The sequence below is a fragment of the Anser cygnoides genome, chromosome 17, assembly GCF_040182565.1.
Source record: "Anser cygnoides isolate HZ-2024a breed goose chromosome 17, Taihu_goose_T2T_genome, whole genome shotgun sequence".
NCBI classification, from domain to species: domain Eukaryota; kingdom Metazoa; phylum Chordata; class Aves; order Anseriformes; family Anatidae; genus Anser; species Anser cygnoides.
In genome coordinates, this window is record NC_089889.1 from 11,582,514 (window position 1) to 11,604,447 (window position 21,934).

The window sequence follows — 21,934 nt, forward strand, 5'->3', positions numbered from 1 at the left end:
TCAGCACGTTTTTTTTCTCTCCTCTGTGGGAGGATTAGAAGTGAGCTGCAAAGAATAAATTGGAAAAGGTCTGATTTTTGGTGTTCCTCTGCGGTGTTGAGTGTTATTGCCGTCAAAAGTGAAAGTTTTAATCTGATTTTTGAAATAGAACTTCTCATCTCAGCAACTTTTTTTTATCAAGTCATGGTCACACCAGGTCTTTCTCAATTTTTGTGCAGCCTTTCACATTGGACGAGATCTGACTATCTTAACAGTAATCAGTTGAGCAAGAAAAGTGGAACATTTCTTTCTGAGATAATTTCTTTGGTCTGCAGAACTCACCATAAAAGATCACGCCACCTATTTTCCCTTTGCCAATCGTTGTTAGTCCGCAAATCGCTCACTTGTTTTTCTAAAGGCGCTCACCTTGGGATGCGTAAGTAAGGCAGCAAGGCTGTGCTGATACAGCTCCTCTGAAACAAGTCACATTTTGAACCGAAGTGAGCGTTGTTTGTTTTCATCCCTCGTTATCTCTGGGTGGATTATCCGAGTTGTGGATTAACCATGCCATGGATCCAGACGGCTGTGCTGGCTCCGGCTGTAGCCAGGCTGGTCCCGCAGGGCTCGATGGTTCGGGCACGATGCCACGCACACGTAGATGTGCTGCTGCCAGGGCTGCTTTTGGCCCCGGAGTAGTTCAGCATTGAACCTGAGCGAATGTGCCTCGTGGGTTCGGAGCTGATGCTGTGTAAAACGAGCCGAGATAAATACTCCTGCACCGTGCTTCTGACCCTGTGTGGTGCGGACACAACTGGAGGCTGACGGACGTGCTGGGCACGAGGGAGTGCCTCACGGGGCCTGTTACGCCTCTGTCCCTAACTCCCCAAACTTACAAACATGTTTTAGCTGTCCCTCTCCCTTCCAGAGGCTGGAGCTGATGGGGTGTTGATCAGCGTGCGCTTTTGCGCTGCAAAATGGAGATGCAGAAGTATCTTGGTTTCATGCTGGGCAGGGTGGGTTTTCTCACCCTTGTGAGAAAGGGTTTGGGTTGCTTTGGGGATTCGTTTGGAGCTGAGAAAACTTTCTGGTTTTTGTTCCCCACCGCCAGCATTGGAGAAATGGCGTTAGGGTGCGCACTTCATGCAGGGAGCTGCTCCAGAGCTCTGCCCCAGGGGAGCAGTTGGGGCACGGGGCGCTGGATGCTGGCTCCCGATGGAGCTGGGATGGCGCGCTGTAGGGATGGGGGGAGGAAGCCCTGCGTTCAGGCAGCCCACCAGGCCCGTCCAGATTGCCTTCCGTCGGTCTCGGAGGAAGCGCGCCGTGCGGATGTGCTTGGAGTTTGACAGGAAGCTTGCGGCATGAGTTTGTCGTTCTGCCGCGCTGGGAATTGGCGCCGAGCGTGGAGCCGAGTCGTGCAGAGCACACATCCTGGCTCGGGGGGCATCGCCCCTTCCCGGGCTTTCCCAGGGGGCGTTGTGTGGTCACGGGCTGTAATTCCGGCAAGCCAGCGATCGAGCCTGTACGTCTGCCTCAGGCAGTTTGAATTAGCTGTTGAAGTCTTGGTTCTGTGGAGCTGCCTTGTCTGAGCAGTGTGCGAGCAGGCCGCGGGGTCTGCTGGCCGTGGGGGAAGACATCGCCGTCCTGCAAAGCCTCCGGCCTGGGGAGAGAGGGAGGAGGGAGGCTTTGCAGTTGCTGTAGTCAGATACTGCTCGATTTTTGGCTTTGAATGTTTTCTTGCAGCTTCAAGGAGTTCTCTTTCAATAAAAACAAAAGACCTTCAGTGTTTTTCTTTAAAGCTCATTTTCCCTACTTGTTTTTAACTTTGTATATTTACTGCGGGGCCAGTATGGTTACTGTTTAGTTTTAGTTAAAAGATTAATTTCACTTTTCGTACGTCGTCTTGATTTTCAAGAGCTAGCAAAAAGCTGTAGTGGTTTGGTTTCGAGGATGAGAAAGGATTTCACAGCTTCAGGAACTTTCATCTTTTATTTTTTTGGAAGAAGTTGTTTGCAAACACTACTGTGAAGTCTTTGTTTAGTGTTGTTTTATTTTCATTATTTCTTTATTTATTCAGAGCTTTGGTAACTCCAGACAGAAATGGTGTTGCTTTTAGCAGCTTTCTTTTGGTGGCTTTGAAATTCTTTCATGTCTACTGCTTGGTTGTTTATTTTTTTTGAGGAGCTCAGACTTTTTTTTTTTTTAACTGGAGTTTGCAATCAAGAACAAAACAGCATTCAGTAGAGCTCGTGAGAGGTGTTTTACAAAGAAGTTGTTTCTGCTGTTTAGCAAGAACGTATTTATGGCAGTGTTTTGGCTGTGCATGCAGAGTGGTCTGTGAGCTTCTTATTTTAGGTGTGCTTGCTCACTTGTAGAAGATTTGCCTGTCGGAGGATGTTTGTCTAGCGACGTGGCTTTAAGCATTCTGGGCACAAAGACTGAGCACTACAAGAGCTGTCACTTCGGAAGGTGTTCCCTCTGTTTCAGGAGCTGTCACCCACCCTCTCTGCAGGGCTGAAGCCCCTCGAGACAGACCTGCCGCGGAGTTTTGGTGGCAGCGTGGGGGGGGGGGGGGGTTTCCTGCCCACCGTCTCTGCCAGCGCTCGGGGGTGGCTGCGCCCCGCGGGGCCGTGCTCTCGGTGCCTCTTCTGGGGAGGAAACACCGGCAAAGCTGCCAGGTCCCTCGGCTTTCTCCTGGCTCAGGTTCCCGAGCCGTTCCTGCTGCTGGGTGAGAAGCCTGTAAACAGGACTAATGCTCTGCACAATGGGGTTCTGACTTGTTTCAGCTTCTTAGCTGCTCTGACCCCTCGTGAAACAGGGGCTTCATTGTCCCGAGCAACTCAGACAGGGAGTCCTCTGCCTCGAGCGGCGTGCGATGCAGAGAGAGGCTTCTTTTCTTGTTGCTCTATTTCCATGGAAAGTCTGGACTCCGCGCTGTCTTTAGCTCCTTTGTCTCTCGCTGGGAGAGGTCAACTTATCCCAAGTGTTCAGCTGCCCTCCTGGTTAAAACTGATCCTCTGACACCATCTCTACCAGCAGAGAAAGGAATGGGTAACCTCTTAGAAAACTCAATTCTGTCTCTCCTCTTTCCCGGGGAATCCGAGCACCTCGATTTCTCTGGACCCTTTTTTCCTCATCCCTTTTCCCTCGACCTGTATGGCGTGGAACATGCTGCGAAACTCCGCAGTGACAGAGAGAGCTCTGAAGCCTGGCCGAGGAACGAGCAGGAACAGCGCGCTTCTGGTTGCGCGAGAGCAGTTTTTCTGATCCCCTGCAGCAGATATGTATAAATTCCGCGAAGCGAATCTGTGCAGCAGCTGCGGGGGAGCAGTAAGCAGTCCATGGCCGCAGAACGAGTCTCTCTGACTCGGACTGCTGCCTTAGCTGCGACACCCGGGCTCTGCTGAGGCTTTGGAGGAGGCCAGGCCGGGTTCTGGATTTGGTGGTGGTGGGGAATGGCCGTGAGCGACTGGGATCTCGGGTCCCAGCTTCCCGCTCTGCGTCCCGGCCTGCGCCTCCCCGCCCTCGTCTGTGTCCCTCGTTGTGCGCTGCGGAAGCTGGTAATGAAGACGTTCTTCTGTTTCTGCCGCCTGAAAGTGAGACATTGTCTGTGGGAAGCTCCCACAGCGTACGGTGAGAAGATGGGGCTTAAGGAGTGAGTTTCTTGCTCGTTCCAGCCCGTCCTAACTCACTGAGGTTTAGTAACACCCCAGGAGTACAGGATGCCATGACTGCTGGGCTGTTACGTGTAAAAACGCTGAGCAGGGAACCGTGGGGACCTTTGGGCCCCGCTCTTGTTTTTCAGTGTTTGCAAAGTCTCGCTGCACATCTCCTTCGGTTTAGTTTCAGATGCAGAAGTCAGCCAAAAATGGTGATTCCTGCTTCCCCATCTCTTGCGCCCTTGCTGCTTACTCAGTGAGTAATCGGGCTGCAGAGCGAATCGGTTCGGATCGCGGGTGTGCTGGAAAAGCGGCCCCTTCGCCCGCCCGCTCACCCAGGCCGAGCAGACGATTTGCCACGGGGTCAGTAAGCTGTGCTATCACGTCCCGCGGCAAGATAAGTAGAGCCAGCGCCGCGTGGAAGCAAGGAGGGGCCCCGCTCCTTGCCTTTTGGGCTGAAACTAAACGGATTGGGGACAGCGTGGAAGTTGTGATTTCAGACTGGGTTAGCCTGATCTAACTGCTGGCTGCAGCACTGCTTTTCCCCATCTCCCTTGGTTGTGTCAGCGTAACCACTGCACGCGTGGCTGGGTCAGCAAGCTGATTCCTCTGAAAATTCTTCTTTTAATTGGTTTCTTTTCAGCCAGATCCGCTCCTTGCCCTTTTTGGCCACGTGTTTGTACAAATCCTGGTCCTGACATAAGGGCGTGGGCAGGGGACTGGGGACTGGGTGAGGCCACCTCCTTGAGCTGCACTTGATGTTTAATCCAGCATAAAGTAACGATCGATTTACAGCTCCAGAAACTTGCCCCGACTGCGGGCGTATCGCTCCTCCGTCCGTGCAGCGGGGTAACAGCTCCCTACCTGCGAAGTGTGGTTAACGTTTGTGAAGATCGCCGTGTTTCTAAAATAGCTTCCAGCTGAGTATCTCAGAATAGTAACTCTTTGAAGCTTCTCCTGTTTCCCTTGCTGGAAGAGCATACAATAGCAAGTTTGGATTAGATTTATAAGTTTTTCTTCCCTTCTCAGCTCTGTTTATGTTCCCTCTCTGCCTTGCTGATTGCTCATCCTTTCTTCAGCCTCTGTTATGACAGGCTGTGTGAGCAGGGAGAAGAGATTTCCTTTCCCTTCCAAGTTCCCCACAGCAGTTCTGCTCGAGTCTTTCCCTTTACCACAAAATGTCGTGAAGTCATTCAAAGAATGTCGTGTGCTAAAGATATAGCATAAAAATAGGAGGTGGGTAATGACTGTGTCACATCACTTGTGCTTTTTTTTCCCCATTTATGTTCATTCTCACTGCAAATGGAACCAGAGCCACGCAAACCGGATGGCTGGGGACAGCCTCCCTTGATTGGCTCGTGCTAAAATCCCTGCTCTCTCCTCTGTGCTAGGGTTCTGGAGCACTCGGACACTTTGAAGTACGTTTTTAGATCTTCATAGAGCAAACAAAGTAGAAACAGCAACTGGAGTGAGAACAGCTTCGGTGGTTTTGATGTTTCAGTTAGAGGAGCTCGAGTCCCTGAGGTTACATGCTTGTACTGTTTAGGAATCTGGTAAGCTTTTTTTTCTGCTCATAGAAATGCAGCTTTTTCTTGGAGCAGCCAGTAATTATTCTGATTTTACATGGGAAATTTATCTAAGGATAAACTACAAGCTGAGGATCCCAGTGAACTTGTGGGAGGCCCCAGGAGGAGGCAGCCTGCGGCGTTAGTTCCCGACTCCTTTTCCCTGCGGCGGAGTGCCTCTGCGCTGTGAACAACTTTAGTTTGAGTTATTTAAATGAGGCTGGGGCAGTTGGAAGACTTCAAAAGCAGTTTGGCATGGCACTTTTCACCGCGTTCCTGTTGTGTGTGAGTTCAGTGTCGAAGGCTTTGCGGGGCACTGCTGAGCGTGTCTGGCAGCAGGCGCTGGAGTGTAGCTGGAGTTCTTGTTCTTTTTACTGCTCATTGCAGTTGTTTAAACCTCTAACGTTTTGCAAATGATGTAAAGAACGTTGAAAAAAGTAAATGCCGCTCCAGGGAATGAACTTTCTGAATGACACTTTGCATGGGGAATTGTGCTTTAAATGGCTTAGCTATAAATCAAACTGTATGGGGTCTCCTGGAATAAAGCAATGCCGTGTTTTTGTCGCAAAACTGAGCTGGCAGGCAGAATTAGCCCGTGTCTGACTAGATCCCTGAAGGACCTTGCTTTATTTCCATCCTTGAAGAGCAAGGTGAGCAGAGAACTTCACCCCCTGCTTTTGGGAAGTTTGCGGTGGCTCGGGGACTGTGTTTTAGGTTGGGTTTTTCTAATAGCAGGAGAGGGCAAAGAAAGCTAAAAGTAGAAAAGGTCACGGGCAGGAGGGCTGTAAGTGATTTGCTGGTTTAGGGGGTTTAGTACTCCCTGTTCTGCCCTCTTTCATGGGTCTAAACAAGCTCGAGGCTTCTCGATTGAAAGATTTCTTTTTAGGTTGGAGCCACTAACTTGAACTGGATCATCAGAGAAGGGGGCCTGAGGCTAACTGCACATCCCCTGGCTTTACTGCCAGGGAATGCGGTTCTTGGTTGTCTCCAGCAAACGAACCCTTTGGGGCAGAGGGACCGAGACGCATGGGGAGAGCTCTGCCGGGCTGCAGCTCTGCCTCCTGCTCCTTTCACGTGGGAGACGTTTCTTGGGCCGCGTAGGTCTGGCTAGGCAGCGTGAGACACAGCTGGAACCATTCTGCCTGGCTGCGAGCAGCTCCGGCAGTGAGACAGGATCCCTGCAGAGAGCTGGAGCGCGGGGGGAGGGAGCGAAATGCCATTTCAGCCACGTCATGAAATCTCTTATCAGCGGCCAGCTCAGGGCTGCGGGTGGGTGAGCGGTGCTGGCCACAAGAAGCTGCCTCCGACTTCTGTGAAACGTGAGGAGCTCGGCGCTGTCAGGCAGGCCGGGCCGCGCGGAGCTTGGGATGAATTTGTCAGTCAGGTTCTCAGAACCCGAAACTTGGCGTGTTCAGGCCGCCCTGCTGGTGCTTACTCTGAGGTTTGCCGCTTGGCTGTCCTGAGCGGGTCCCTTGGGCAGTGCCTCACAAGCACAGCTGCTCTGGCATGCTGCTCCTGTGCTGCTTAATTGCTTAAATCTGGCGCCTCCAGCACCTTCTGCCTCGGGATCGTGCTTGGAAGCCGTGGCCATGTGAGTCAGAGACAAAAGCTGTTAGGTTACCCTTCGTTTTCCTCTAAGTTACGGCTCAACTTGCTGGATGCCAATCTCCCATCGGACACGAGGGAGCACACTACATGAACAGCTCACCGTGGCACTGCTTGTCGTGGGAAATGCAGCCCTGCTTGGGCCGGCTGGGGTCCCCCGATGGCATTGCCTGGCTCTGGGAAATGTCCTTTTTGGGGTGGCACAGCTGGCACGATGCGAGGCGCGGGGCGCTGCCCTCTGCGCACTGCTGTCGCTCGCCGCGACCCCATCCTCGCACCGCGGACTGGGGAGGAGGGCTGGAGAGAAGGGGCTGGGGAGGAAGCTTTATGTAATTCTTGGCTGGCTCCTGAGTAATTGTTTTAATGAAATGGAATGCGGTGTATTCAGCGCTGCTTGGCAGAAACAGCCTTTTTTTGTATTTGCTATTTTGGGGGGGAAGCAGTTGAAGTTAGTCTGTTTTCCAGCTGCTTTCAGCAGTTCAGCTTGGGTTTGCCACAGAGATGGGAGTAGAATATTGCTCTCAGCGAGGGGACAGTTGCCCTGGTGTGTGTGTGTGTCCTCGTGCGTGTGTAATTTAGTGTGTAAGTGACTGAGCCTGGTCCCTCTGTGCGGTGTGAACGCCGCTGTGGTTCTGAAGAGGGATCAGCTCAATTTCAAAGCGCCCAATAGTGACGTGTAGGTACCCGTGCTTACAAAATACGTATGCATCTAGGACCTTGGTAGGGAAATGAATCAAATTTCTACTGTGCCCTAGCTCAGGGTACGGCAGGAAGAATGTGATGAGTTGAGACAAGGAAGTCAACTTAATTTTCAGCGAGGCAGAAATGCAGGAGCTGGGAATCTTGACTTCTGTAAATGAGTGCAAAATACTTTCCCCAGTTCTCTCGGAACGGTTGGGTGACTTGTATCTTAGGATTAGCGGAGGGCCAATTAGGGATCACGCTGAAAACCCTTTTTCAGAAAGTAATTTGAAGAGGGATTCATTTCACGTACCTATGAAGGGAAGTTTATTCTCATGCTGCTTCTATTTCAGTATTGCTGGCATTTCCATTTTTGGTCAGCGCTGGAGATTGGTCTCTTTTACTCAACTTCTACCTCTCAAAATCTACTTTCTACTCTGCCTTTATCAGTTTTTTATTGCGGTTTTCTGTAGTCATGAGTTCTCTTGCGAGTAAAGCAGCCTTCCGTTGGTAGGATGAAGTGTTTCTTTGGCTAATAAATTCTGGGCAGAACACTGCGATGGAGAAGCTGTCGGGCGTTTGTTTGCTTTGTTAATACTGCTTCTGGTAAAAATAAATCCTTGTTATTTCTCTTGCAGGTGGCGAAACAAGCAAGATTCTAGTAACTGTTACTTCTGTCCTGATGGCAGAGGACAGGTGGAAGGATAGGTTGCCTATCTTCTCACAGCAGGAAGAGAGAGGGAACCTCAGACAGATTCTCTAGCTCTTCTCAGTACACTGGTTAAAATATATTCTAGTTCTAAAAATGTTAGTTTTCTGTCTGGCTTTAACAATTTCTTTTCTTTCTGTGGCTCTTGGTCACGGCATTGTGAAACTCCTAAGCCACATTCCTTTGCCCATGCTGAAAAAATGCAGAGCTGTGGAGCTGTCGGGCCATCGGCGAGCTCCATGACGTTGCCACCCACATCTTCTCCCAAAGTAACTGGGGGGCAGTTCCCACATTCATTTCTACAACACTGTCCTCCTTCCGTTCATTCCCAGAGGCTGCTGCTGAAATAAAAAAGAAGCTGTTTTAATTAGATTGTCAGCCATGTGCTCATGGCACCCTTGTACTCTGCGGTCTTTTCTAGGGGTTCGTTCAAAGATGTTGCTTGCCCACTCTGTAATTACTTGGATTATCTTGAGGTTTTAGGAGAATGCTCATTAGATTGAAAGCTTCATTCTAAAACTTTCTACCTATTATAGTTATAAGTGGTACTAAGATCAACATGACTGAAAAATGTTAAATATTTTGTTGTCATTTCCCCTTGCCCTGCTCTGTGAGTTTACATTGGGCTTTTGGCAGTGCTTTGTGTAAAGTCAGTTCCTGATGATGACTTACACTTTTTGGCTCACAAAGAGGTCGGCGTTGCTTCCAAGTCTGCTCCCACTCTGTTGCAGAGAGCCCTTACAGAAACGAAAACTTTTTTAAAAAGAGAGGTCCACCATTTTGAGAGCATTTTCTTGGTAAATGAATGTTTAAAAAGCCATTTAAACCAGATGCCATATTTGACAAGAAACACCAATTTCTTAAGAAAAGGGGAGCATCTTCCCTCAGAATAGTTGGCAAGTCAAGCCAACAAGTCTTTTTAACTCGTCTTAATTTATGTCTCCATATACTAACCTTTTACTTGGCATCCTCAGTATCTGAGATTTGCTAGGACTTTATTTCTTCTTATAGGCATGGGCTTTTCCAACTTGACACAGGTTGTTTTTTAAGGGTAGATCTGCATCTGTTGGACTTTCTTTGCATTCATGTTCGTGGGAGATATGCTTGTTACCTACTAAGGGAAAGTTGTTGGAGTGTATGCAAAAATATTCTCTGGAAGGACTAAGATCTGTCAAGCCTGCGTTATGGTCTCCCATTTCAGAGCCTTCAGGCTAGGTGTGTCTCAATAAGGCTGTACTAAACAGGGATAAGATTGCAGTGTCTCTTCAGTGTCCCCGTTCCGAACTGCTGGCCTCCTCCTTTTGGTAGCCGGGGGTTCTGTATTTCGTGGGCAGAATTTGTGCTTCTCGTGCTTGTAATTAATTCAGAACTCGTTCTTATATTTCTTTCCTTCATTTCATCATCTTTATGTGTGGCTCAAATTTTCTAATTGGCACTTTGCCTGGAAGAGTCTATATTCAGATCTGTTTATGCTGCTTGGATAGGGTTTCCACAGTTTAAAAGATGCTGGTTTTTTTTTTTTTTTTTCCTCCGTTAAGCTTCATGCCTGTTCTTGCATGACCATGCAAATCTTATCCTTCCCTTTATTGGTTATGGGGTCCACATGGTTTCCTGTTTCAGTTACTTAAAAAAAAAAAAGGGATAATTAAGTTAGAACGTGCAAGCTCTGACAGTATTTTGTCTCTGGCAGCATCCAACACCATTACATATGCTGATGGATCTGGTCACAGTGATCTTTAGCTGGATGAGATGCTGGCTCTGAAGTGAGTCCTGCAGGCACTTGAGCCTGGCTCAGTGTAGTGGCCTAGTGCCCCTGGAGGGGGGTGGCCTTACCTCCCTCATTTTACGCCTTCCATCTCCTGCATCCTCTGGCTCTTTGGACATACCCCTTCCTTTTCGCTGACCCCTGTGCTTATCTTACTTTCTTAACTCAGAAGAAAGTCTTTTTTTTTTTTTTTTGGGGGGGGGGAGGTGTATATTCTGTTAAATTGGTTCATGGAGGGGTCTTGTAAAAGCCAGAGCCAAGAGAGGTAAGTGGCAGCAGCACATGTCTGGAAGAGGGAGCAAAACCTCTCCATTTTTGGCAGTGGCGAGCTGTTAATTTGCCGTTCTGCATCCTGTGAAACTGTATCCTCAGCTCTGGTGCTCACTGTCCAGTGGAACTATTGTACTCTGTTCCCATGTAAGCCCTGATGTAACGTGTTTCTCTTCCCCAGATGAGTAGAATCAGCAGTTCCCAAATTATGATCTGCGAGCGGTAAGTGCTCCACAGCTGTTGTAAGGTGTCCTTTTAAATGGCCAAATTTACAAATTTGTCATTTCCACCTGAGGGCCCTGAAGTGCAAGCAAATGAGGGTTGCTGTTGCCTGCAGATTTGGAAGCCACTGCCTTTTTCAAGCTCCTCTGATGTGCCAACGTATATGGCACGGGGCTAATGCTTAGAACCTGCTGAGAAGAGTTACCTGCTACCAGATGGGCACATATTGTCACTTCAGTGCTGCTTGTAACAATGCTGAGTTCAAGTCAGATCCGACTGCTTACAGGTATGCAAATCTCAACCGAACACAGTCCACCTGGGGCTTTTAAAAAACGCATTTAAATATGTCCACCCTCATTTCGGTGGGTGTGTGGGGAGTTGCTGGGAAGCGGCTGGGTGCCACACGCCTCTGCACTCGGTGGTTTCCTCCAGGTCCTGTAGTCTGGGGCCGAGCAGTGTCCAGCACATGACTGAAGGGAGTTTGTTTCCCTCTTGCCTGCTGTCTTTGCGCAGTTCTCCAGAAAAACCTGAGAACAGTCTGCCCAGTCTGGTTATACCCTTTCTGAAGGAGGAAAGGTTTTCTGCTGGTGGAGACATACACGTACTGCCAGGGAAGAAGAAGGATAGGTAGAGGGAACCTTTCCTTTCCCTACACAGGGAGGGCAAATTGACTTTTGCCAAGATATTCATGATATGGCATCCACCTGGTGTGTCTGGCTTGAAGAGAGCAGCTTGGCTGGGGGTGGCAGCACTGTAGGCTACGATAAATTTCCCAGTGCTCTGATGCTCTTACTGCCCACTGGGACTCGTTCCCACAAACATTTGCCTGACTGAACAGCCACAGGACTGTCCCTGAGCTTCTCCTCCTTCCCTTTGCCAGAGCTGTACTTTAAAATCTGGTTTCCTGAGGTTTCTGTACCCATCCTTGGACTCCCTGCTCTATTTAATGGAGGCCTCCCTTGTACTGGACTTGGTAGATGTTTGTAAAATGGCCGTGTGCGCTGCGCTTGACCTACTGATGCTTGTGGAGTAGCTGCCTGCTGATGTAGCAGGAAGGGTCTGGTTCCTCAGATAGCTGGCTTGGCTGAGCCCCTCTTCCTGTCGGAGTACAAGGGACTTGGTATTTTGATCAGCGGCTTGGCCCTGGGAAATTGTCCCTGAGGGGTCAGCTCAGTGGCTGCTTGTTTGGTTTTCATGAATATTTTTTTGTTTTGGCAGAGGAGAGCAGATCTTGTTGGATTTTTTTTTAACGTTGCTCCCTGTTTCTAGAAACTTTCTGAAGGAAACCAGCCGCGAATAAAAATTCTTAGGACATGTATGGGGAGGCTTTACTTGCCCTTTTTTGCATGCATCAGGGTAGACAGAGGGCTAAAGGTTAGTGCGCTGGCAGTTCATTTTTCTTATTTTTTTTTTTTCCCACCCGAGATTTTGGCTGCAACCCAGGCCGGGTCAGAACTGAACTGGTAGTACCTACTTAGTCACTCGTGTGAGACACGTACACTCATTCCAGTCTCTTCCCACCGAAGGAGGGCAGGGTGCCACTTCGCTCTTGTTCAGCCCGAGCGGGGCCGTGTTGTAGCAGAGCTCACGTCCTTCAGCTCTGTCCGAGCCGGCTTGCCTCCCTCGCAGGGACAGCTAGGGCAGTACTGGCCGTGTGCTAATGCCTTTGTCTGGGGCTCGCTGGGAACGCCTGAGGATCTGTTTGCTCCCAGGCACAGATCAGAAATAGATCTTGCACAAGAAGAGCCACGCTAGGAGAGGACTGTCAGGCTGTACTTACCCTGCGTGGAGACCAAAGCTGTTTCCAATTTGGTACTTGAGAGATGGAGACTCTCTAATTTGTGCAGATCGTTACTTCTTTTAATTGTTCTTAGGGCTAACTATAACGACCTGTAGGAACACAGGTTTATTTGCTTCCGAAAGGAGAGGATTCTGACAAAAGGCTCGGTAGCAGGTGGGGCTCATCGCAGGCTGCGGAATCAGGCTGAGAAATTCCAACTTAAGTATTTTTAGTTCGGGCCTGAAGGGCAGCCTTGCTTTCTATTCTGATATAACACGGACTTGCCGTGTTATGTTGGGCTGTTAGCTGCTGCATATCGCTTCTCCGTTTCTGCAGGGCAGATGACTTTCCTGCTGTCGAGGGGATTTGGGCGTTACGGTAAGGATCCTGCTTTGCTGAGCCCCGCCGGAATTCGGGTGCTGTGGCTGCAGGCTTTGTTGCTGGTAGTTGCTGCAGGTCACAGCCTGTTCTATCAGATGGAGGCACTCGGAGGAGGCTTAGGTTTAAGGTGTGGAGCTATCAACTGCTGCGACTGAGAAATGTGGCTGAAAATGGCTTCCAGGTCTGCCTTGAGCGCCTGAACTTGTGGGTAGGGCGATCGTCTGAGGGCTGTAGTGCTTCAGTCAGGAGCAGCTGAATCACTGGAGGTCACAACCTCAAACGCCGAGTAAAATCTGGCTAAATCTCTGAAGTGTTTCACGTACTGCAGAAATCTCTTGTGCAATCTCCAGCTTCTCTGCTCAGTAAGCCAGAGCCTGGCTTTGTGCTCCGAGGCAGCGTGCAAGCGACGAGATTAGCTCTGCCTCCCGTTTTTGTGCGCTGGTCACAGGATGTGCCGGAGCTGTGACTCGCAAACTTTCCTAACTTTTCCTCAAGATTGTTCGTAGAGCAGTGGAAGAATTTTTTGACCGAGCTTGTCCATGTTTGGTAATCATTTCCTGTTGCTCGGGACTCGGTTTGAGAGTGCAGGGAATCGGGGAGGAACCACGCGAGGGACTATTTTCTCTTTTAGCTTCGCCCAACTGGGGTTGTCTGCGAGCTGCTGTGCAGAGGCATCCAAGGCTTGTGTAGCTGGGGATCTGGCGTGCCCCGCAGCCTTTGGTAGCTGTGAAACTGAAAACATTCATCTGCCTAGTGGGTCGGAGTGGGAATTCAGTCCGAGGCACCAGGCCTTAACAGAGGGTGTTTTTTCCCGGGACGAGCTCGGTTTGCTGCTCAGGACTGTAAATTCAAACAGAGGGAGGTAAATATAAGATGGCTTCTTTCACTTCAAGTGTGGGGAAAACCGCACTATTAAAAAGAGGATGCTGTATACGACAGGAAATAACTCTTCCCTCCCACCCTCCCCAGAAAGTTCTGGAAATGAGCAATAAATAGGAGGACACACCTTTGGGTGGGAGCAGCTCTGAAACCGGAGATGTCGCAGCGTTGCTGGTAGGCTCGAGCACTCCTCTCTGGAGGCAGTACGTGAGGAACACAGCGGGCAGCTCAGGCTGGGTTTGTATGGCCCTGCGTAGCTGTAGCTGGCCTTAAATCCTCCGAGCCAGTAAGAGCTTGTTGCTCCCGGTGTTTCTGTTGAGAGCTTCCTACTGAGGTAGCCCCAGCCACGGAGTGGACAGCTTGGGATAGTGTAAAGGATTTGGAAAGGCTTCCCTTTGGTGGCATTTTGACTGGAATAGGTTCTGTTCCAGGGACATCCAGGATTCACAAAGCCATATTTCCTTCTGGATGTTGGTCTGGTAACCTTCCTGAGCCTTCTTTTTCAGGAGCATCGACTACATCCCTTCGGAAAGGAGATGCTTAAATCCCGAATCACTTCCAGAGGGAGGATGCTCAACAAACACATACTGAGGAATATTTCCCTCTGATCGTTGTGTGCCTTGTGAGACTTGACTACTGTCAGCACACGCGTGATCTGCCTGGTTCCACTGAAGTATAGCCTTAGCATTTTCAGGGGGTTAAAAAGTTTTAAGGGTAAGTCTCGTTTGTGTGAAGTGAAAACCTCCACAAAGTGTTTGCTAATGACAGAGATGATGCGAGGCGCCCTCGTGAGCTGTTCTGAGATAGCAGAAAGGGTGTGGAGGTTTTTCTAGGGAAGCTGGAGGAAGGCAGAATGACTGTGCATTCCTCTGGTAGGTGGTGGTTCACTTCCCTCAGCCCCAGCTGGGGTCTAATTGAGCGTTCGAGAGCTAAATGGAAAAATTCTGATCCTACAGGAAAATCTTTTGTGGTTCCTTCACACTGCTTGGACTTTAGGCGTTGTTTCATCCAGGAAGCCGTGCTGACTCAGATCTTCGAGGCAGTTGCACCGTCTGCCTGTCAGCCTGCGCGCTGCGATGATGATCCCGTGCCCTGCGGGCCTGGTTAACAGCAGGTCACCTTCCTGCCATCACCTTCCTGCCAACTTGGGGAGCGAGCGGAGCCAGCGCTGGGAGGATTTCCCAGCCTGTCACATCAGCGATGGCAAGAGGTGGATGGGAGCTGCTCCCTCAAGGAAGCGGCTCTGGTTCACTGGGACTTGCGGTGTCAGCGGCTCCCTGCAGCCTCTGCCCGTGCCCATGGAAGCCTCGCTGCTCGGTCACACAGGAATTAGCTGCCCCTCGTGATGCTGGCAGCGCCACGCCGCCAGCCTGCTGACAACCGCCCCGTGGCTGAGGTTACGGGGCAGTTAGGCGATTCAGTGAAATGTTCCTGTGAATTGGAAAGGAAGTGGCGTGGCCGGTCCCAGGAAGGATCTCGCAGCGACCTTTCTGTTTTCCCAGCAAACGCACGGACAGCTCTCCTGCCTGCGCCCCTCAGAGGGATGCTGTGGAAGGTCGAAGCTCACTTACTGCCTTCTCTGAGCATTCCGAGTTGGCTTTTCATCAAAGATTTATGGTATGGAGGAGTGCGTGTCAAAAGCCGCCCCTTAGGCTGGGCGGCCCATTTGAGGTGTGCAGCACAGCCCCGGTACCTGCACGGTGTTGGCAGCACTGCTGGTTGAACCGCACGGCCCTGGGGCTGCAAGGCAGGAATAAAATGTCAGCGTGGGCTCAGGGGAAAGTGGCTGGTGGTAGCGAGGGATGGCTTCAGAATTTAAGAGTGTTGGAGTTTGCCTGAATGTTCCCTTTTCAGGCTGTGGGTTTTGTGGTCTGCATCAGAGGCGCAGAACAATCATGGGAGTGGGACAGGAGGATGGGCGGCTTCTTTCAGCTGATGGCAGGACGGGGCTGGATGTCACTTTGTGTCCTGGCCTGAGCTTTGGAGGTGAAGGTCCATGGTTTCCTGTCCCAGGCAGAAGTTTTAGTCTGTCAGTCTAGAGAAGGGCTGAACTCTGGCATTGCTCTCTTTAGGCAGCTCTTAGGAAGTGTTTTAAGTCGTAGAGTGGCCAGGGCTACGCTTCCAAGAAATGTAGCGAGTCTATCTAAAAAGAATAACTTTCTCAGACTTACTAAGCTGGAATAATTTCGGAAGTGTCTTGCTTTCAGCTCAGCGAGCTCCAGGAGCAGCGTGGGGCTGCGTGCTGGGGAAGTGGCGATGGCTGGGCCCTTCCCTCTGCCAGCAGCGTGTGCAGGCGGCAGCTCCGCAGAAACTGCAGCCGGAGCACTCGCAGGGTTCAAACCTCGTCCCTAAATGCGTGGCGAGCAGTAACAGATGCCCAGGTACCGAAATCCCCTTGAACCGGCCGTGCTTGCGTGCTCCTACCGCCCTGTGCTGGGGCAGCGAGGAGCAGTTAGCTGGCCACAAGCCCTGGAATAAAGTTTTCTGCTTGGGTCTCGGCGGTTGGGGCAGGAAGCCACAGTCATTGCTGCAGCTGACGGCGTAGACCACATCCCAGGGCAGTGTCTTGTCTGGCTTTAAATGTCTGCTGCTGGTGGTCGGAGCTGGCTGCTGGGCTGGGGCAAGCTACCTGCCCTGCCTGCCCCTGCTCGAGTCATGGGATGTGGAGGGCTTCGGGGCGGCTGTGCCACCAGGTGACGTCGAAAGCAGGGATCACGAGATGAGCTCTTGTGTAGGTTGTCCCTGCAGCCTGGCGGAGCTGGGCACGACAGCTAGGTGGATGCCTTGTTTTGTCCACAATTCGGGAAGCCAGGGCTCCAAGCGCATAGCTTTGCGTGCTCTGAGAGGGTGGTGGTAGTTTCAGAGAACAGAGGAGCTTTGGGGGTTTTGGTGCCTATTGTCTCCTGCCAGAGCTGGCCACGCTGTGTGTCAGTACTAGTCCCGGCATTCCTCTTTGGGAGCAACGCACCTGGGACCCGAGGCACGGCTTCCACTGCTCCCTTGATGAGGAGAGTGCAAGGCTTCGAGTGAACCTCCGTCACTGGCATGCATTCAGACAGGGCTGAGTGGGGTTTTTTTTGACCGTGTCACTGTGACTGCCTCTGGGCAGGTCCACACAGCGTGAAGTAAAAATGCCACTGGCTGCTCTGCGCTGGCAACGGTCTGGCAAATGACTTAGCTTTGTCTTGAATTGTTCTGCCCTACCCAACAATATGTCCCTGTGCCACCAGAGAGCTGTTACGCGTCCTGTGTTCCAACCACCTTCTCAGTGTTCTGCCTAGATTTTGGAAAGCTTTTAAATGTCTCCTTCTCAAAATGTTTTCGAGAGGAAGCCAGCCTGTTCTACACGCATCCTATTTATGTAAGCTAGTGAACTCTGGGATTTTAAGAGCATCTATCGACGCTTCCAGATTTTCAGGTCTGACTCTGAATGTAGTCTTGGATTTTATTGCTTCTGTAGTTCCTGATCTTTTTGGCATTTTAAAACATTGGCTAGGATATAATGCTGTAAGAACCTGTTAGTACGTTTCTTATACCTGGAAGCTAAAGCCTGCATTCGCCTGTTCATGGATTTCCTATTTCTGTTAATTCTGTTTCGTTGCTTTCTGGGGCTCCCCCCCCTTCCAGACTTGAGCTCAAAGGCAGTGAGAAGTCCTGCAGCAAGGCTCCAGCAAGTCTTCGGGATGCAGCTCTTTGAGCACTGCAAATGTTTCTTCTGAAAGGCTGCTTAATAGGATAAATATACCCAAGCTCCCCATTCCTCTGCAGTTACTCACAATGTAAAACTGGCTTGCCAAGGGTTGGGTTACTGCCCTGAGCTGTCTCCCTGCATGCGAGCTGGGGGAGAGAAGACTCATTTGAGCCTAATGAGATTTTAAAAGTTTGCATTCAAGGATTTTGTGAGGAGCCTGCTGAGTGAGTTTGAGAGCTCAGGGCTCGGTTCTGAGCGTGCAGCTCCCCCCCTTCTTTTAGGGCAGCAGCAGCAATCAGAGATCTGGAGTCAGCATCTTAGAGCTGTTAAGAAAAAGCGGCTGGAGGACGGCATGTCATTCTGCAAATGAGGGGTCTGCAGTGTGTCCTGTGCCAAGTGAGACTCGGTTATCACCTCATTTAGACCAGTCCTTGCAGCTCTTTTGCTTTCTATTTGCCAGCTCACTGGCAAACCCGCTGCTGCCTAAGGCAGGAGAGCCTGGAGTGGCTCTGGTTATTTGGATACGCAGGGGCGTGGAGAAGAGCAGGAGAGATGCAGACACCTGTCCCTGAGGCTGCACAGAGGAAGTACTGCACTTTGTGCTCAGGCATCTCACCCGGTGCCCGTGCCCGGGCTGTCGGGGTGCCCTGGCAGCGTGGCGGAGCTGCGAGGGGAGGCGGCGCGCCGTGGCTGGACGCTGAAGGCATGTGCTCTGTGCGGTGGCTGCTGGAGCCGGGATCCTGCAGCCACCGCTCGCTTTCCAGATGTCCCGCGCGAGAAGCGGAGCCCCAGGCAGCGTGCGGTTTGGGTGTGCAGATGTGGCTTTCAGCTGCTGAGAACAAACGGCTGATATCTGCGGCATTTGAGGTATCCTGCCTCAGCCATGCTTCCATTTCCTTCCCAGCAGATGAGCTCTAGAAGAAAATGTGACCGCCACCCTTTTGATCTGCTTGCTGCATTGACGGTGCTCTGACTTGCTATGTCAGCACGGCTTGATGGCTCGGCCTCGGCTCTCAGGAGAGAGGAGCTCCGCATGGAAACCGGAGGGAGTTTGCTCGCTCCTGGCACTAACGCTGTCATCTTTGTGCTGAGCATGCTGAGTTACGCCGGACACTCGGTAGCAGAAGGCTTCTCCTGAATAGGCTAAAGCAAATTTATGTAGATAGTTCTCTCTCACGTCTAATTTTGTAGCTTCAGCAAGGTTAGCAAGTAGCTGGCAAATCGGCTGCAAGTGAAGCGCGTGCAGTGGTGTGCGCTTCTGACTGCCGACGCCTTTCAGCTGGCGGTTTGGTTTTTTACACTTAGTGCTCTGCAGGTTGGTGTGAGTGTCACTGGGTGGTGAGAACAAGTAGGATGGATGGCCTCTCTTTCAAAAATAAAAATCCTACGCCGCTGATGAACGCAGTGGCAAACAATTTACTGCTCAAGGTAAAATTAGCGTTAAATGCTGCTTGTTGCTGATTGGCAAATGTGAGTTGTCGATGCCTTGTCACGGAGGTTTTTCCAGAACTAGTTCGTGATGTGTTCTGCTTCACTGCTCGCTTAAACTGTGGGAGCATTGGTGATGTGCACGGGGACAGGGGAGAGAACAAAGAGCATGCTCTGATGTGCATGGGAAGATGCATGTAAATATCTTTTTTAATAACTTCACTCAATTGAAGGGGGCCAAGTGCAGCTCGGACTTGCAGAAAAGGGAGCTGCTGTGAGCATCGGTACAAAGGGTCCCCACGTTATCTGTCCCTGTTCCCTACCCCCGAACGGCGCTGTGCTCCTGCTCTGGCATCGCTGCTGTGTGTCAGACAGAGCTGGGACGTGGGAAGCTGGGAATGCGCGCCCACGGCTGCACGCGAGGCTGCTCCTGGGGACGGCGAGTGCTGGCACGCAGCAGAGGAGCCCCGGGAACGCCGAGGAGCTGCGCCTCTGGCTGAGGAGATAGCGCAGGAATGTGCGCTGGGTGCGCGGGAGGTGATCGTTCCTTTCGGTGCAGCTTGTCCTGCGGAGTGGGACTTCCCCACGGTGCTGGCCTGCGCTTGCACCTTGCTGATCCCCTTGGTAAGAAGGGATTCCTCGAAGCGGTTCAGTGCGTGGACGGCAGCTCCCTTTTCCTCCGTCCTCTAACCCTACAGACAGCTGTGCTGTGCTGAGCACCGAGAGCTAAAGGTGAAACGTCCCAGACTGAGAGCTAAAAGCGAAATGTCCCAGGCAAAATGACTGGCAGGGCTTTGGCAGGCGCTGGAAGCGATGCAGTCGGCATTAAGTGCCCCTCGTCCGTACCTAATGCACATGCAGAGATGTGCAGGGGATTTGGAGGCCAGGATCCCGAGAACCCTGTACTTAATAATGACTTTTTGCAGAAGGGGAGGAGGGCTGAGCTAACGTGCCCAGACTTCAGATGCCTGGGAGTGCTGTGGAGTAGGAAAGGCACCAAGCGCGGTGTCTTGAACTGTCCCTCCTCCGCAGAAAAATCAGTACAGAAGAGCCACTTGAACGCGAAGGCAGCCGTCCTCCCGTGCTGGGGAGGATGTGGGCTGAGCAGCCCTCGGCCTGAGTGTGCTTTCACTTGAGCACGGTGCTTGGGTGGCTCCGCGGAGGAGGAGGAGGGCTGGTTCTGTGCTGCAGCATCGCCAGGTGCTCGGCCGGGTACCGGGGCCCTGCAGCATGTGGACGGTGCCGAGCGGGAGCGTAGGGGCTGGTGGTGTTTTGACACATATCCCTCATTTTTCCCCAACCTGCAGCACTCTTTTAACACAGCGTAAAACACGTATTTCTCTGCGCCCAGGCCGTGCTGGCGGTTATGCTGAGCCCTCTGCACTCTGGTAACCGGATCATTGTGCCGGATCATCGTGCCTGCGAGCTGACCTTTGTGCCTGCGGGTTGTGTTGGAGCCCATTTGGGGCAGCGGCGAAGCTGCGGCGGGCGCTGCGTGGTCACTGCTCGCGTGCTGGGCGGTGGCCCCCGAGGTGCCGCCGCGTGTGCTGGGGAGGTGCAGCACGCGGGGCTTTGTGCCCCTGCGGGAGGGCCAGGCCCCTGCCCGTAGGGCTGACCGCGCGAGGTGGGGTCGGTGCCAAGCTGGCCCTTGCTGCCCAGTTCCATCGCTCCGTCCTTGTGAGGATGTGGTGGTGCCCTCTGACGGCTGCCGCTGCGCCACCGGGCTGCCTCCCGCCCGCTGCTGGGGGCTGAGCGGGGCTGCCGGCTGCTTTACACCTCCTGCAGCGCTGCGCCGCAGGAGCCGCCGTGGGAGGGACCGGTTCATTCCCCGGGAAATCGATAGAGCCTTTACTATTTCTGCTGAAGAACTGAGTATTTCTATTTAAGGAGCAGGCACCGCAGTGACGGCGCTGCGCGAGGCACGGCTCCTTTGTTACACCTCATCGGGTGAGGGCTGTCTGGTCCCGGTGGTCCTTTTGTGAAAGCCAGAAGGGAGCAACGGGCCTTTATTCCATTAATTAAAAAAAAAAAAAGCAAACTCCCTTCTTTGCCCCCTTCCCTTCTCTCCCGTTACGTTCCGATAGCCTTATAAAGGTGAGTGGATCCCAAACGAGCGCCCGGTGCTTTGGGACACGATGCTGGGTGGGCATCAAAACGTTGATCCCCTCGACGTTAATCCCCCCGACTGGTTTGTAACGTGGCCGGGGACGAGCTTCCCGGCGTGGCGAGGTGGCTCCGGGCAGGTTGGCGTGAGCGAGGGCATGGGGCAAGGCATCGTGCTGTGGGGGAAACTGGCGTCTGCTGGGGCCGTGTGCTCCCGCCTCGGGCCCAGCTGGGAAGTTGAGGCAGTTGGAGTAAGCCAGCGATTCCTTCCCCAGCCTTCTCTCCTCCCTCCGCTTCCTGTTCCTCGCTCTGCCTTGTTTGCTCAAGCCTGGAAGGGGGAGGGCATGGGGGAAGTTAATCATTAACTGCGATGTCTTCTGCTTAACTCCTTCGCAGCCTGGGGCGCGGGGCTCCTGGCAGCTCCAGACCCCTCTTCTGCAGGCTTGGCGGAGTGAAAAGCTCCGTTTAGCTGAACTCCTCTGTGCCGTCAGGAGAAAGCAGCGCGTTTCTTGGGGTTCTGTCCAGTGGCCTCACTCGGCAGAGGTGCCGGCCCGAGGAGGCGAATTTTGCAGTGAGATGGTTACGTCCGTCTGCCCCGCAGCGAGGGCTGGAGGGTGGCAACGAGATTTGGGGTCCCCCTTGCAGGGCTGGAGGAGCCGTCCGCCCTCACGGGATTTTTACTTCCTGGTGGAGTTTGATTTGCCTCTGCCATTGGCGGGGAGCAGCACAAACCCCACCTTCCCGGGTAGCCCTGCTCTGGAGCTGTGTGCACCAAACCTCCCGTCGCAGGACCTGCCCGCTCCAAGGAATCGCAGCTCCTCGGTCCCCGCGAGGTATGTGCCTTCCCCTGGGGAGTCCACCAGCCCCTCTTTTGCTTAAAAAGAAGCCTAAACTTATTTTTCCCCGGCTGCAGCAAGCTTGTATCCCATCAGAGAATCCAATTCTGGGGTATTTTGGTCCCCTTAGGAGGATGCCCGTGGCTTAAATGCTTTGGAGCGTCTTTCTGGCTAAACGACTGGTGCACAGAGTTAATTTAACGCAGGATTTAATTTGCTGCTGGCTGCATTATGTTCTCTGAGGGCAGGACTGCTGCTTTTCTCTCTTTTCCCTTTTATGACGCTTCGGTTGGTGGAAGAGAGTGAGCGTAAAAGCAGCACCTTCCTCATCGTGTAACGCGATAACGCCGTCCTCCATTTGACCCTCGAGCGTGTTTTCTGAAG

At 52.1% G+C, this 21,934-nt stretch overlaps 1 protein-coding gene across 7 annotated transcripts in view; it reads left to right on the forward strand.

The window, feature by feature from the left end:
- PXN (paxillin) overlaps positions 1-21,934 on the forward strand; it is a 43,678-nt gene that overhangs the window by 1,017 nt on the left and 20,727 nt on the right. The window contains exon 1 of one of the 7 annotated variants that reach the window (XM_066978621.1): positions 10,193-10,738. The exons of 1 other annotated variant lie outside the window; for it this stretch is intronic. In XM_066978621.1, the coding sequence (XP_066834722.1) occupies positions 10,705-10,738 (34 nt within the window). In that variant the 5' untranslated portion in view covers positions 10,193-10,704. Of the gene's footprint in view, positions 1-10,192; positions 10,739-10,797; positions 12,611-21,934 lie in introns of those variants that run through there. 5 more of the 7 variants (XM_066978624.1, XM_066978620.1, XM_066978619.1 and 2 more) reach the window with 5 other exon arrangements.